Source organism: Solanum lycopersicum, chromosome 9 (genome assembly GCF_036512215.1).
Source record: "Solanum lycopersicum chromosome 9, SLM_r2.1".
NCBI classification, from domain to species: Eukaryota; Viridiplantae; Streptophyta; class Magnoliopsida; order Solanales; family Solanaceae; genus Solanum; species Solanum lycopersicum.
Window position 1 is genome coordinate 2,325,374 of NC_090808.1, and position 17,872 is coordinate 2,343,245.

Below are 17,872 nucleotides of genomic sequence, written 5' to 3' on the forward strand. Positions count from 1 at the left end.
TTGTATATAAAAGATCAATTGTACAATTTGTGCACGTATAAAACAAGAAAAAGAGAAAAAGACAAAAGAAAATTGGCCAGTGAAATATTTATATTGTATAATTACAAATGCATAGGACGAAGATATATGTATTTGCATTTGTATATATAATTTTCTCTCGCTTTATACAAACAGAAACGTAATTTATACATTTTGTTTCTGTTTGTATAAGCGAGAGAGGCGAGGGTGGCGAGCGAGATGTGGGAGAAAGGAGGGGAACGGAAATATATGTATATATATCATTTTCTCTCGCTTTATACAAATACAAACGCATTTTAAATATTCGTGTTTGTATAAAAACGAGAGAGGCGAGCGAGACTGTCACCAAACAAAAGTGGCAAGCGAGATTCCACTAGGAAGAGAGTCAAAAACAACAATAGTTTGTTATAAAGTACAACACCTAATTATTGACACGTTTAAGATGGAGAAAATTTAAGTTGTCATTTTCATTATTACAAGGCCCCTCCACTTGCAAAAGCCAAAAAATATAAAAATAAAAATAAAGAATGGTCAACTATAAAGTCAATGTGAAATTCCATTCCTAAGTTTAGATAATAACATACATCATCGCCCCGAATTGTGACGAAACGAATAAAATTTTTCTATCGTTAATAAAAAAATTTCAGATTCAAACTTTGAAATAAAAACAATCATGATAATAATTATTTTACTCTTTAATAATATTTTTGCGTCTCAATTTCGATTTACTCAGCCTCAAAGCACGTGTACCAGACAGGTATTTATAAGAATGACCTTGAAGGTGAATAATCTTGAATTTTGACCTCGTTTTTTCCATGGGTAGAATTTAACATTTTAATTTTATTTTTTAACCTTAAAGGTTTTCCTTTGAGCAAACGTGAATCAAAAGTTTAAAATCATTTATTTTCTAAATTATCGAGCGTAATATCTTGATTTTCGCGGAGTAAAAATTTTTAAAATAGAAAGTTCTTTTAACACACTACCAAACAAATATATATATATATATACCAAACAAATATATATATATATATATATATATATATATATATATATATATATATATATATATATATATTCCCATAGTGCACTCAACATTTACACAAACAAAACACTCAAACCAAAATCAAAGCACACAAAATATATTTTTCCTTATCATAAGCCAAAAAAAAAAAATGGTGAACACTAAGTTCATGATGAATGGACATGGTGGCCTTAACTCCATGGCGAGTTTTGGCCACCATGTCTTCACGGGTCGATGGTTCATGGTATTCGCGAACCTTTTAATCATGTCCATGGCTGGTGCAACCTACATGTTCGGTCTCTATAGTGATGAAATCAAATCATCGTTAGGGTATGACCAAACCACGTTAAATTTGTTAAGTTTTTTTAAAGACTTAGGTGGTAATATTGGAATTATTTCGGGTTTAATCAACGAGGTAACTCCACCATGGGTCGTACTATTCATAGGTGCAATTATGAACTTTTTTGGGTATTTTATGATTTGGCTATGCGTCACAGGACATATAGCCAAACCGCGTATTTGGCAAATGTGTTTGTACATTTGCATAGGTGCAAATTCACAAACATTTGCTAATACTGGTGCATTAGTAACTTGTGTTAAAAATTTCCCAGAAAGCAGGGGAAGTTTATTAGGGTTATTAAAAGGATTTGTTGGTTTAAGTGGTGCAATTATAACACAATTGTACCATGCTTTTTATGGTAATAATGGCAAGTCATTGATTTTATTAATTGGTTGGCTTCCTAGTGTTGTGTCTTGTATTTTTCTACGAACGATTCGAATTTTAAGAGTTGTTAAACAAGCCAATGAGACCAAAATATTGTACAAATTTTTGTACATTTCACTTGGCCTAGCTTGTTTTATCATGTTAGTTATCATCATACAAAATAAGATCAATTTCGCGAGGTTTGAGTATGCAGGAAGTGCAGCCGTTGTGTTGATTTTGCTCTTTGCCCCGTTGATCATCGTGTTTCAAGAAGAAGTTAAGCTTTGGAACGCTAAGCAACAAGCCCTGGATGAGCCTCGATTGAAAGTTGTTAGCGAAAATCCGCCTTCAGTAGAGCTGACTCAGCCCCAGAAGCTAGCTTTAAGTGAATCTGAGGAAAGTTTGACATCAGTTGACCTGAGTCAACGTCAGAAGTTAGCTTTAAGTGAATTTGAGGAAAAATTGTCATCAGTTGACCTGACTCAACCTCAAAAGCTAGCTCAGAAAGAGTACGAGGAAAAAGAAACTTCTTGCTTTAGTAATGTGTTTAATCCACCACCTAGAGGGGAGGATTATACGATATTGCAAGCGCTTTTTAGCATAGACATGATCATTCTATTCATCGCGACAACATTTGGCGTGGGAGGTACATTGACAGCTATCGATAACTTAGGTCAAATTGGAAAAGCCTTAGGTTATCCTGAGAAAAGTATCACGACATTTGTGTCACTAGTAAGCATTTGGAACTACCTAGGACGAGTTGTCTCAGGATTTGTATCTGAAATCTTTCTAAAAAAGTACAAATTCCCGCGCCCTATGATGCTCACATTAGTCCTCCTCCTCTCATGTTCGGGCCATCTACTTATCGCGTTTGGTGTCCCTAACTCCCTCTACATCGCGTCAATACTAATGGGGTTCTGTTTCGGAGCTCAATGGCCTTTGATTTTCGCGATTATATCGGAGCTTTTCGGGTTGAAGTACTACTCAACATTGTACAATTTTGGTGGTGGTGCTAGCCCTGTTGGTGCATATTTGCTCAATGTAAGAGTAACTGGCCATTTGTATGATAAAGTGGCTAAAAAGCAAATGTTAGCAAAAGGGCTAAAAAGGGAAATTGGTCAAGATTTAACATGCATTGGAGTGGAGTGTTACAAAATGGCCTTTCTTATAATTACCGGGGCTACATTGTTAAGTTGTGCTATTTCATTAATTTTGGTTATTAGAACAAGGAAATTTTATAAAGGTGATATTTATAAAAAGTTTAGGGAACAAGCTAAACATGTAGGTAGTTCTTAATTAATTTTTATCACTAAGTATATATATATACTGATAAAAAATAATTATGAGCAATTATTGAGTCATAGAAATTATATGTTGTATCATTTTCACTAATAGACAAATATAATACTGAATAGTCACATGTTCTTGTTTTTTTTTTTGTCTTTTTATCGAAGACGGCTGAATTTTAAATTTACGATTCTCTCATAAAAGGTAATATGGAATGTTTCTGTCTTCAATGAATCTTACATGTAATGTAAGACATGAAATCAGACTGATACGAGCCTTGAGATGAATATAAATATCAAATTTAAAATCCAAGAAAATATTGACAAAGGACATTTCACCGCTTGTGAAATCATAAATTTTAATACGAGTGTTCAAAATTTAATATTATTATAAGATCTGATTTTTTTAAAAATCTATATACCTAATATAACTATTTTTAGGCAAGGGTATTTTGTTGACCCATTTTTTAGTCTACATATATACACTACTATGCTTCACCTTTAAGTAGATTTTACGTGACGTGAATAATTTATATATTATATATTTATTTATTATTTTTAATTTAAATGTTAAGTAAATGATTATAAAGAATTATTTATTATAAATATTTCGATAAGAAAAGAATTTTATCTAATATTATAGTATAAATTTAAATTAATTAAAATTTTAAAATGAATAGCAAAATATCGAATGAAAAATTAAAAAAAGACAGACTTATTATGGCAAAAAATATATATTTATATATATTTTCTTGGGGCACCCACCATAAACCTGTCCAAAAGATATGTATGATCACCAAAAATCTAATAATAGAGCAAAAATTGACAAAAAAAAAAAAAAAAACTCTATTTAGAAATTTTATTAATTTTATCCCTTCAATAATGTCAGTATCTAAGAAATGAAAAACAACAAATTCAATGCATGCTTTTATTTGTTTTGTGTAGCTTTCACTTAATTTAACAAACAAACAAATGAATATGCAAGAAGAGTCTACCCATCTTTTTGGTCAAATATAATTATTTTATTATCTTTAAAAAAAAATTGCTTTTGAGACTGTTTAGTCGAACTTCAACGTGGTATTAGACATCAGATGAGAAATTAAAAAAAGGAGAAAAATTTGCATAAACATGTTATATTAAAAAAATATTTTTATTTATAGCAATACAATAACATTTATTTTCATTGAAACAGTTATAATACAATTTTAATATATACTACAGAAAACAATTTATGAAATACATATATACAAGTTTTATTGATGAATATTATGTTTATTACACATTTTAATACAGTTATATCAAACATGCATACTATATTTCAAATATATTATTGCATTTATAATACATCAATATTGCAGGTATTTTTCACTTTTAATACATAGTGCATATTTATCTTACTAAATAAAAAATATCGCTAAAATAAGTAATTATTATTTTTTTCAAGAAGACTGTAAATGGGCTTTAGTTCCTGAGAAAGCCCATAGTTAGCATTTTTTGGGCCTTGTAATATTTGCGGACATTATACCAAAGGCCTGTTCAACAAGCAAAGAGCACGAAAATCACGGCGGAGATTTTCGTAAGTAGTCATTATAATAAATTTATTTATGCTACATAACTATAGTTTGTATATTTAAAAAATGTATTAATAGTTTAAGATTCGTCATTTGTAAAATTTGAGGGTTTAGTTTATATAATTGAGTTATTTTTATATAAATTCGTTATAAAGAATTTATACAAATACAAACATCTGGAATTTTAAACAGTTACACAAATTTTAAATTATACAAACTTGAAACTCCAGTCCACATAATTATCACTGAATATTCATCGCGAATAATAAATAACTAAAACTGTAACTATAATAACTAATTAGTTTAATATATATATTTATTCAACCATGTACTTCTCCCAATCGCGAATACTTGATTTTGAGATCATCATTTTAAGTTATATTGTAGTTATTATTATAATTTTAAGAATTGAAATAGTAATTCTTGTAGACATATTATTTCAACCATCACAAATAGTGATGTATCAATGTCATGCCTACACTAGAGCATTACAGTATATTTTAGCTCTGTTTGGTCGTAATCAAGGTCGAATATATATATATATATATATATATATATATATATTGTCCAAAGTAGGGTTATCGAATGGGTAAATTTTAGCGAGGACGTTGAGTTTATAAGAAGGTGTATATGTGATGTCCTAATTTATGTTAAAAATTCACATTAATATAATATATGAGTAATTTTATTTATATAAAGTAAAGCATTACATCTTAGTGATATTTTTAAAGTCGAGAAGGTCTAGGTTGATCCAAAGCAGACAAACATCACTAGCAGATTAAGCTGTTACATTTTTTTTAAAGCTTCATATCAAGTTAAATTCAAACAAAAAACCAAAACGAACTAAGTACTCAATGATATGTTTGGTTTCAAATTTATAATCTCCTCCTCACGTACCCGATACTCGATCACACCTCATGCGCCCTACACCCTATCTCTATCCATTTTCATAACATTTTACTAAATAACATATAAATATATTTAATTAAAACTTTCGATAAAAAATATTTTTTTTTTTACCAATTATACCCTTTAAAGTCTTGCAAAGAAGAAAAAAAATAGTCAAAGGAGATAGGACCCATGAAGATACAAAGTTCAAAAAAGGAGCTTCGAGTTTTGTATATTAGTGGACAGCATGTTGTATATTAGTCTTATGTTGGGCTCAAAAAGTCTCCGTGTATTGCACCCCCCTATACACTATATATAACGTTTTTTTGTTCTTTTATAGCTCTACTTTCGAGGATGTTGAAAATTAACTTTACCACATTCAATTAAATATATCATCATTTGGTAACTGGCTAGAGTTACGTAACGTATTAGCTATATATATATATATTTATTTGGTATTATTTGTTATGTTACGCTTTTTAAAAATTAATTGATTAATTTTTAAAGTTAAATTAAATCACATTAATTTGATATTTTAAACAAAAAAATTTAAATATTCTAATACAATATGAAAAGTACTATAAATTAGAATTTTTTGTATATTGATATGATGAAAAAATACATCTTAAATTATTAGTTAAAATTTTTATAGTTTGACGCTAAAAATAAAAATTATGACAAATAATATCGAAAGGAGGGAATAATAATAAAAATTTTAGTAATGAATATTTGTTATGTTTCTATATATGGAAATTTGATTTCTCTGGATTTTCCTTGTTATTTGCATCGCATTGTTGTGATGTATTTAATCATTAGGAATGTTGGAAGAATAATTTTGATAAAGATAATATTTGACGTCTTGATCTATTTATGAATATTTAGGGAGCATATATGATATTAAATTTTAGTAGTTGTTTCTTCTTCTCAACAAACCCTAACAGAAAACTGATATAGTACACGCCAAAATTATTATTTTTTCTTCGAAAAAGTAATTGTCATGATGATAGCTCCACGAGGTTACTCTGCGTAATTGCGCTCCGTAGCAAATATAAATATATATATATAAAAATATAGTTGTACAATTTGATGTACATATACAAAGAAAACAGTTGTATAATACTCTATACTTATACAAAATAAAGCAGTTGTGCAGAAGATCAATCGTATTGTGTATGTATAAATTGAAACGAGTAAAGAGAAAGATAAAAAAAACTGGATAGGAGAATATTTGTATTGTATAATTATAAGTGTATAGAACGAAAATATATGTATTTGCGTGTGTATATATATAATTTTCTCCCGCTTTATACAAACAGAAACATCATTTATACATTTCATTTCTGTTCGTATAAGCGAGAGAGTTGAGGGTGACAAGCGAGATCGGTAAGAGGGGAATGAAAATATATGTGTATACACAATTTCATCTCGCTTTATACACACACAAATATATTTATATTTTATACATTTTTGTTTTATAAAAGCGAGAGAGGCGAGCAAGATTCCACTAAGAAAAGAGGCCTTACAATAATTTATTATAAAGTATAATTAAATGAAAGTATATTTACAACACTTAATTTGAATTAATAATTTGCTATTATATACCAAATTTTTATATTTTATTTAGAATTTATAAATATAGAATTGCAAAACAGATTTGAAATCCAACTGCAAATAAATAACTTGTCATGGTCAAATTACACAAACTAGTCAAATGCAATGATGGGATTAATAATGTGGTCTAGTAACTAAATTTCTATCTATTTTTTACATTATTTTGTGTGATACAATTTATATGTATACAATTTTTTAAAAACTATATTCCAAAAAGAACAATATTTATTTTACTTTAAAATATTTTTAATTTTTATTTATAATTTCTTCAAAGATTATAGCCATAGATTCATGATAAGACAAAATAAAGGGTCCAATGATAGTTAAATTTTGGTAGAAATTAAAGAAGTTTTGTTACTTTATAATGTTTGATAGGAAAAGAATATACCTCTCTTCTCAAGCTTGAAAATGTATATGTAATTATTTATGTAAAGAAATATTGTCACATTTTTTCATTTTCATTTTTTTGCTTTGTCTAAGTGACTTTAAATAAAGCAAATGATGCATCTTGAAATATTGTAATGATATATATAGTTTAAATTATATATATATATATATATATATATATCATTAATTTAGATTTAATTAATCTAAAATTGGATATCTAAAGTATAATTATCTTTTCTTAAGATGACAACATCATTGGTTGAGAATGCAACTTTATTTGCTGAAACTTTACGTGAAGTTAGAAATTAAAATTTATGATTTATGGGTTTTTATATTTTAAGATATTGATTTATTAAGTAATAATTTATACATACCAAATAATTATTTTTGCAAAACAAATAAAATTTGGATCAAAATTAGTGAATTTAGTCAGATTCACTTTCTACTCTCGAGCTCCTTCCTTGATCGAAGGTTCAATCAAACCCGACATTCTTGACATAGTTCAACTATTTATCAAAGTACATTGAATATACTGCTAAAAAACTTTAAAATTAAAGTATTTTAGATTTAAATTTTGAATTCGACCATAGTAATACCACAAAGAAGGAGAAGTAATTAGGGAGGTTAATATTTAAAAAATGTCATGTTTAAGGTCTGGTAATTTTAAAAATAATTACTGTTATAGTGCTAGGGTGCTAGTCATAATTTGATAACAATCAATTTGTTTCTTAGGACATTAAAAGACCCTATTAACTTTATTTAAAAGAATTACTAAAAAAAAAAGGAAAAAGGTATATATGTAGCCAAAAATTAGGGTAACTTTTCAGTTTTAACCTAAAAACTGAGCAAATTACGGTTCTAAAGGCTTAAAAAAAGAAGGTTCTTTTTGCAAAGTGTCAATGGTATCAATAACGGTAAAACTTACTCACATCGAGGTATATATCAAGTTAATATATGAATGTATTTAAATTTATAGTTTATTTTTCTTAATCATAATTAATTTGCATGTATTTTACCTCATTAAATCACGTAATAATGAAAATTTCATAATGACCTTTGAGAATGAGCTCTAGCTATAATGAAAATCTTTTTTCATCTGTCTCAATTTATACGATGTAATTTAATTTAACATAAATTTAAAATTAAATTTTCAGCTTAAAATAAATTATAGATACTATAAATCATTTCAAAATGGATTGATCATTAAAACACTTTGATCTTGCTCCATAAACAAACCTTCAAGATTAAAAATAATAAAAAAATTATTAATAGGCTAAATTTGTTATTCTTCAAATTTTGTTCATGAAGCAAACTTACAAACTCATGGCTATCCATTTTTTAAATTATTTTGGTAAATCATCCCCATTTTTAATAATATATTTTAGAAATATCAAGAAATTTTAAATTCTACAAGTAACACCTTAGAATTTAAAGCTTTATCATATTAATATTATTCTTTAATTATATTATATAAAAAAAATTCGAAAATTGACTATAAGAAGTGAATTTTACCCTTCTTTTTTTCCCCAAAATATATATAATAATATAAGAAGTGAATTTTACCCTTTTTTCTTCTTCCAATATATATATATATAATAATATAAGAAGTGAATTTTACCCTTTTTTCTTCTTCCAAAATATATATAATAATATAAGAATTGAATTTTACCCTTCCATGATACCATAAAGTTGTTATTCAAAATTGTCTCCAATTCCTAGAGAGGATGTGACAAGTGTAATTATTACTATTATTATAACAAAAAAAAAATAATGTTATTAAAGACATAAGTCAGTTATACATGGCCCTCAAATTAGGAATTGAGTGGTCCATTATAATATAAATAATTTTTTTAGTTTCCCCAATATCCAAACCAGTTTTATTGACAATAAAGTATGAAAATTTCATGTAAAAGAAGTTTGAGACTATACTTTTTCATCCTTTTTTTATCTTCTAAGTACTCTTTTTATTGGATTGCCCTTGATGGGGGTGGTAGGAGGAGGGGGGAGTTGATTTTGGGACGTTGAGTTGGGATATTTTAAACGTTATGAGATGATTTGAATAAAAACGTAATATTACATCATGCTAAGAGTATATTTAATCTGAACTAGTCCAACGATTAATATCGAGTTGCTAGTTTTTTTTCTTAAAATAATTATATACAGATGACACAGAATGATAAACTAAATACAAAATGTAGTAATATTCAAAGCATCACACGTTCACGTAGAACTTTAAAAAATAAATCACACGATAAAAGTAATAAAACATAAACAGTCTAGCTATCATGACACAAATAGAATCGATGATTCAAACACGTGACGTAAATCATACAAATACAAACATAATATAGATAGTCTATCCTAACACAAACATCGTTAATTACTTTCACTCCTCAAAATAGTAACTTATACATACATCACAAACGAAAATAACTTTATCGTTAATCGAAAAAGAAAGAAAACCCTCTATTTTCTTTTTCCACTATTAAATCATGAGTGAATCCAGGGTAAGAGATTCTCTTAAACAATGACACTATAAAATCATGTTAGAAAGTAGTAGAAAAAATACATATAACATCACTTTGTTATTTTTTTCCATAGTCTACACACTATATTTTCTCACTTAACTTGTCCACAATGCAGCTAACTCACTAACCCTAAAAACACACAAAAAAAAAGAAAAAAAACACTCAAATATTATTGTAGAAAATATGTTTCAAATAAGCTACATTGTGGTTTTCTTGATTTTAACTTCATTTTTTCCTTTAGGTTTTGGGATTTTCTTGAATGTTACTACTCTTCCTGGTCAACATCCTGATCCTGAATCTGTTGCTCTTGAAGTTAATAGGTAAACAAAAACACAATTTTTATTTTTATTTTATGATTTTAACCTTGTTTTGTGTCTTTAATTCTATGTTGTATATTTGTTTTTTTTTATATATTTTCCACAATGTGGGGGTGGAGGGGTGGTTGGGGTGAAGGTGAGGTGTGTTTGAGGGAAGTGCAAACATAATTAATAAACGTAGAATGATACTCGTGAAACTTTTTTTTGTATTTCCGTTTAGGTAGTCATTTAATATTTTTTTAAAGAATTTATTTTCTAAGTAGAAAAAATTAAGTACATTTTCCTTCGTAGCGAACATAGTTAAAAGACATGTTTAGGTATGGATTTTCACTTTTTTATTGATATGAAGTGTGATAATACGATGTGATGATAATGTTATAGTTATTATTTATGAATTTACAATGTGAATACTGAATAACGGGCGGAAATTTCTTTTTTAGAAAAACTATAGGTTAATAGTACCACATTTCATTTTTTTTTTCTTGTTTTATGTCTTTCTCTGTTTTCTGAGTGCTCCCTTCTGTTCTTTACATGTTATGTTTTCCATTATGTGGGACTGCCCACTTGGTAGGATGGATTTCGAGTACGAGTTTTGAGTATAAGAATATTTTTTTTTTAATGATAGTAAAAAGTCGAGTTAATCGAGATCTTAATATAGATATTGGACACTAATGAAAAAATAAAATAAAGGTTAATAATTCCACATTTTGTTTTTTTTTTCATTTATTTTTTCTTAAGAATGAGATGTTACTTACCATTTTACCCCCTACATTCAAGATTTTTTTTGTAAATAATGAGCAATTTTTGTTTTCCTTTTGATTAGTTTAGTGTTTGATTTCCTTTTTTTTTTTTTATTGGCTTTTATGAGCTTTAATTAACTTTTTAAAGTGTTCTAGATGTAGGTAGATATGAATATTTATTGGTTGCTTATTTTTCTCTTCTTTTTTTTTTTTTAAAAAAAAATAAAATAAAATTATAGCTTTCTCCTTTTATGAATATCTACTTGTAGGCCCTCAAATCACTTTAATTAGTGGAATTTTAATTTTTTTTGCCATAGATAGATATCCATGTAGCCTCTCTTTTTTTGTTTTTTTAACTTGTTTAAATGTTCCATAACTCTTTACCATGTTTGAACAAACATATATAAAGCTAGAAGAAAACAATTTGTTCATTTACATCATTGACAACATAACATTTCTTTAATTCTTATTCTTAGTGTAATTTTCGGGATTTAACTTATATACAATGATATCATATAAAATATATATATATATATATATATATATATATATATATATATTATTAATATAATTTCTCGTATTTTTCATATTATCAATGTGTAAAAAGTTAAAAATCCATTCGCTCCTAGGGATTTGGTCTAGTGACAATAGTGGATTGTGCAACACATGTTACAAGTTCACCCCTAGTTGAATAAACTTATTATTCGAACGAATTTCAAATCGTACATCATTATCTGTTATAGTTTTCTCGATTATAAATTAACAAGAAGTTATTGCAGGAAAGTGAATGCATCACTCTCAATTTTCCAATCAAGAAGAAAAATGTTGTCCTACACACAATCCTCTTGTCAAACGGGTAACCCTATCGATGATTGTTGGCGATGTGACCATAGTTGGCAATTAAATCGCCAAAGACTAGCCGATTGTGCCATCGGGTTCGGTCAATACGCCCTCGGTGGCAAAGGCGGTCGTTACTACGTGGTCACGTCATCCTCGGACCCGGACCCCGTGGACCCGCCACCTGGCACTCTCCGATACGGGGTCATCCAAGAGGAACCGTTGTGGATAGTTTTCTCAGCTAGTATGGAGATTAAACTCTCGGAAGAGCTCATATTCAACTCGCACAAAACCCTAGACGGGCGCGGGGTCAACGTGCACATAACAGGAGGGGGGTGTATAACGTTACAATATATCTCAAACGTTATAATCCACAACATACACGTACATCATTGTTACGAATCGGGCGATACGAACGTACGTTCGAGCCCTACACATTTCGGATACCGAGGCAAGTCGGACGGGGACGGGATCTCGATTTTCGGGTCCCGAGACATATGGATAGATCATTGTTCATTGTCCAATTGTAAAGATGGATTGATTGATGTAGTTATGGGGTCAACGGGGATAACAATATCAAATAATCATTTTTCACATCACAATGAGGTAATGTTATTGGGACATAATGATGATTATTTGCCAGATTCAGGTATGCAAGTCACAATATCATTTAATCATTTTGGTAAAAAATTAATTCAAAGAATGCCAAGGTGTAGAAGAGGATATATTCATGTTGTCAATAATGATTTTACAAGATGGGAAATGTATGCAATTGGTGGAAGTGGAAACCCTACAATCAACAGCCAAGGGAATAGATATATTGCACCCTTTGACCCTTTTGCTAAAGAGGTACAACTTTTTCTCCGTATCCCCGTTTATTTTTTCTAGTCGATATATATATTGATTATACATATATTATACATTGTATACAACAATTGATTGAACGACTATTTAGGTTAAGTATTTGATATACAACATTACTAATATTAGGTGATATGGTACTTTGTCACTTTTTTTCTCTCTTTCTATTTTTTCAGGTAATAAAATAAGATTAACATGTCTTTAATTAAAGGAGTAATAATTAGGAAAAGAATTTTAAGTTTGGATTAAAGTTATGAGCTACATTATTTAAAAATTTCTAAATATTTTTTTTTTGTCTTTTCTACTTTAGGTCCCATGCTTTCCATTCTTTTTAGTCATGTCTAATATATTTTTATGCCAATATAAAATATAAAGAAAATAACTAGTACTTTTTGTTTTTAATTTGTCTTATTTTATATATTATTAGCTTGAGATTATTTGCTCATACGTGTTAAATTTTTCAAAAATATTAAATATAAAGAATTTCACATGCATGCGTTCGATATAGTTTCAAAAAGATTAAAAAACAAGATAAACTTAAAATAAAATTCATATAGACTAGTCAAATTTTGTGCTTTAAATTGCATTGGATGCCCAATAATGTGAGATGTGATGTGTGTGTGGGGATCACTACATGAAGTGGTGGAGCCACGTACGTTCAGCAGAATTTAATAATTTTATCTTAAATTATATAAAAATTATTTAATATCTATTAAATAATTTATTTAGTGCTCGATAAATAAAATAAAAACTATGATTCGTTATTCTCTCGACTCCATCTCTGACTAACAACAAATATTAGTGAACTAGTCACACTTTACGCTAAGAAGTGTCAACTAACATCCGAATCAGTATATCACTTGACGTGTTTTATTAAAATTTCTGATTCTGTCACTATCCGATCGATTATAATAGGTAACAAAAAGAGTGGATACTGATGAAGGAAAATGGAGAAATTGGAATTGGAGAAGTGAAGGGGATGTAATGGCAAATGGAGCATACTTTGTGGCCTCTGGTGAAGAAGTTGAAATTAAATATGAAAAAGCTTATAGTGTGGAGCCAAAATCTGCTGATTTTATTGACCAAATTACTTTAAATGCTGGTGTTCTTATTCACAGGTTTAACTCCTTTTACTTTTCACTTTTTTTTTTTTTTTTTACTTTTTCTATTACACTTTTATGTTAACCCTAATTAGAGTAATCAACACTTTAATAGTCCCCTCTTAAGACTTTTGTGTCAAATAATTATTAGTAGTAATGTTACTAGTTGTAGTAGTAATAATTTAGGGTACTTTTATAATTTCTTAGTGACACAACAATTATGTCTAAGAAAATTTGAATTTTCAAAAAAATCCAAATGGAACATGCTTTTCACTAGTAACATTAGAAGAAATATTTTAGTTATATATATCGTTGGTAAAATATAATAATAAAATATCTATATATAAGCTTCCTGTGATTATGAAAAAGATTAAGAATTATCTGTTGTAACAAAAAAAAAAAAAAGATAGAAAAGGGGTTTAATTCAACCCCTTTTATATATTTAAAAAAAATTGTTGCACAAATAGATCAAATTAGTTTTTCTTATTTGAGAAAATGCATAAGTCTCCCCTGAAATATGCTCGAAATCTCAGAAACACATTTGTATTATACTAAAGTTTTATTATCTCTCGAACTTAATTTGTAAATAATCTATCACTTTTTGGCTTACGTGGTACTATCTTGTGGGCTCAGCTCGTGTTGATAATTTTTTCAATTATAGTGCTACGTAGGTCGAAAAAGATAGAAAATTATTTATAAAATAAGTTTGAGTAAAATACAAGTATGTCTCTGAAATTTCGAACATAGATTGAGAAGTTACTTGTGCATTTTGCTTTCTTTGTTGGTTCTATTAAACCAAATAGTTTCGTTTTATTTTTTAGGTATGTAACTAGGTGGTTCATCGATTACGTCTTCAAATTCTAAATATGACGATTTAACAATTATTTTTTAAATCCCCTTATTAAAACTTAGTAAATGAGTATGATTAAAATTTTTTTTATTACTATAGTTTTTATTTTGAGTTTACTAAAATGGTTTTTTTTTTTTTTGACAATGAGTAGGGGTAGCAACAGTGGAAAATGGACGGCTACCACCAACAATGACACCGAATCCGCCGGAGACGACGGTGGAGGGGAAGATCTCGTGGCGATTTCCGGTGACTCCGACGACGATTATGGTGGTGATGAAGAGTCTAGAAGCTCAACAATTTACTCTAATTTCTCCTTGCTATTTAATTTACTAATGGCATTGTTAGCCTTATTGTAGTCTTCAAAAAAAAATTAAAAGACATTTAAAAAAAAAAAAGGAAAACAAATTGTCCTTTTTTTTGTTTGAGAAATTAATGTGTTTTGAAGTACTTAATTAAATCTGTGGTGGCATAATTGTCGCCCTAAACTCTTTAATCAAGAAAATTTTACAAGATTATTCATCTTTAAACGTTAATTAGCGGGTGTGAATTGAACGAGTTAAAATAATTTGCTCAAATATTATATGGATTGAATTAAGACAGATTAAATAATAAGGGGTTGTCATTATTTATTTAATTTGTAGACCTCTTATCAAAGTTATAATTTTATTCGAGTTATCTAATTAAAGATCGAATAGTATATATTGTAGGTGATATTTTATAAATTCATTAATTCAGATTCAATTATTTATTTATGGTGTTTCCATTCTCTGATTTTAAATTAAGAATATATATGTAGTTACTTATCTTAATTAAGGATATTTTTTTAGTAATATAGAAAGTGAAGATTTATTATAGTCCAATTTTTTTTTTTTGCTTATTCTTGAGAATATTTTTTGCGATAAATAATCAGAATCAGAATAGGTCTATAAAGAAATACAGAATATTATTTGCTTCGTAAAATTAAGAATTTACTTTTATAAAGTATAAGAGTTTTACGAGATCAAGTGTCTTGAATTAACGAAAAATTAAAGATTTTATTTTTTCATAATTACATCGACAATATTATAAAAAAAAAAAAAAAGAAAGAAGAAGATGGATTGTTCATAACAATTAAAGAGTGTTTATTAATTTATTAGGAGACAAATTGAACTAAATAGATGATGTTATTCTTTCTCTAATTATTTTGTTTGTCACACTTCAACATCCAATTAACTTATTTATTATTTTATTTTAGGAATAATTAATAACTTGTTGATGACTAATGACTAATGACATGATAAAATTGTTTTTTTTTTCACTTTATATCCAAATTGTCTAAATTGTTTGCTAAATATACTGAGATGGATAAAGAAAGAAGATTATCCACTTTTTTTAAAAAAAAGGAGAGGGATTTGATTTTAAATCATTATCCAATGGATTAAATTAAGTTTAATTTTAAATGATATTATTATCATCCCATTTTTACTTTATCTTTGGGATGACATTATTTTTCAATTGGTGGTAATTGTATACTTTAACCTACTTGATGACCTATGGCTATGAAGGGATATTAAATAAAATAGAATAATGCACGAGTATCCCCTTAATTTATGTCCGAAATCACAGAAACACATTTATACTGTACTAAGGTTCTATTACCTCCTGAGCTTATTTTCTAAGTAATTTTCTAGCTCTTTTCGGCCTACGTGGCACTAACTGATGAGATCCCCCCTCCCTCACTTTAAGATTTATAATAATAATAATACTTATAAGTAAAAATTATTATGGGATTTAAAGAATTTTTTATAATTTGAAAAAAAAATAGGAATAAAATGTAATTAGTTGATTTTGTATAATATATACTAATAAAAATGTAATAATACACGTGAAAATGATAAAAAATAACGAATTCAAGATTCATGACTTCAAAATATCCAAATAAACGATGTTAGTAATAAAAAAAATACGATGAACATAATAAATTTTACGTTGAATAAAGTTTGTCAAATAAATTCAAGAAAATCAAGGTAAATTTAATAAATTAATAACTAGATTAACTCAAGTATATTTGCATCTTTAGTACCTCAAAGTTCTTTTTTTTTTCCCTTCAAAATGAAGAAATTACATTAATTCACACACTTGTCTATACAATTCAAACTCTTTTTAATTTCTTAATTTTAATAATTATTCCCAAATAGAAGAAGATGATGAAATATCATCCCATGTGCTACTAATATTTTGATCTTGATAAAAAGAATTACAAGAACATAGGTTTAATATTGTACAAAAGTACATGTGATGTTCCATTTGACTTTGTTCATATGACCAACTTGGTATCATCCAATCCAACAATCTTGAGGATTCATCATCAACTTTTCCAAATGATGATTTTGGTTCTGAATTATTACTTGTAATATTGCTTCCAAAACATTCTGTGACACAAAATAAAACGATTTCGATAATCAGATCATTTAAAAGATAACTGTGTAATAATTATTGATTTTGATAATTTATAATAAATGAACGGAGAGCATTAAGGTGTAACTGATATAGTTGTTGTCATGTAATTAGGGTCATAGGTTCAAACTGTGAATACACTTCTTTCTTAAACGTAGGGCAAGACTGCGTATGATAGACCCCTATGTTCCGCTTCTTCCTCGAATACCGCTCATAGGGGAAGTTTTGTACACCGAACTTCCTTTAAGTAAAGTACAATACATGTACTTATATAGTGATTTATATATATATATATATATATATATATATATATATATATAGACAATCTAGTGCACAAAGTACCATGTGTTTGTGGAAGTACCGAAGAAAGACTTCACGAGAGGATGTAATGTTGACAATATATCTTATAACGAACATCAATAGCTAATTTCACGATTCAAACTTATGAGTTATAGATAATACGAAGAAGTGAATAATGTGAGAAATCAAGGAGAATGTCGAATCGAACCTTGTTCGCAAATAAGTGTTTTCTTTCTCAAATGACTTCTCCAATAATTCTTTATTTCATTATCAGTTCTTCCCGGCAATTGTTTAGCAATCTTTGACCACCTGTTAAAATTAAGTTAGAAAACTAAATTCAATTAGCGAAGTGAAATAAATATTTATTTATTTATTGAAAAACATAAAGTTAAACTAAGGAGATTAATTAATTAATTAA

The 17,872-nt window shown here is 27.8% G+C and overlaps 2 protein-coding genes across 2 annotated transcripts; both read left to right on the top strand.

Moving 5' to 3' along the window:
- The first annotated feature begins 1,101 nt into the window (after positions 1–1,101).
- On the top strand, positions 1,102–3,160 carry LOC101257997 (protein NUCLEAR FUSION DEFECTIVE 4-like). Its single transcript, XM_010327661.4, has one exon. The coding sequence runs from the start codon at positions 1,191–1,193 to the stop codon at positions 3,036–3,038; it is 1,848 nt and encodes a 615-aa protein (XP_010325963.1). The 5' UTR covers positions 1,102–1,190; the 3' UTR covers positions 3,039–3,160.
- A 6,841-nt stretch (positions 3,161–10,001) lies between these two features.
- LOC101257697 (probable pectate lyase 12) lies at positions 10,002–15,237 on the top strand. The gene is made up of 4 exons (XM_004246563.4): positions 10,002–10,333; positions 11,850–12,756; positions 13,684–13,886; positions 14,870–15,237. Exons 1-4 carry the CDS (start codon positions 10,197–10,199, stop codon positions 15,072–15,074), a joined length of 1,452 nt encoding a protein of 483 aa, XP_004246611.1. The 5' UTR covers positions 10,002–10,196; the 3' UTR covers positions 15,075–15,237.
- Positions 15,238–17,872: the final 2,635 nt, after the last annotated feature.

Coding starts and splice junctions, on each gene's coding strand:
- LOC101257697 (XM_004246563.4), top strand. CDS start 10,197: ATGTTTCAAATAAGCTACATTGTGGTTTTCTTGATTTTAACTTCATTT. Junction 10,334..11,849: donor GTTGCTCTTGAAGTTAATAG/GTAAACAAAAAC, acceptor AAGTTATTGCAG/GAAAGTGAATGCATCACTCT. Junction 12,757..13,683: donor TTGACCCTTTTGCTAAAGAG/GTACAACTTTTT, acceptor CGATTATAATAG/GTAACAAAAAGAGTGGATAC.
- LOC101257997 (XM_010327661.4), top strand. CDS start 1,191: ATGGTGAACACTAAGTTCATGATGAATGGACATGGTGGCCTTAACTCC.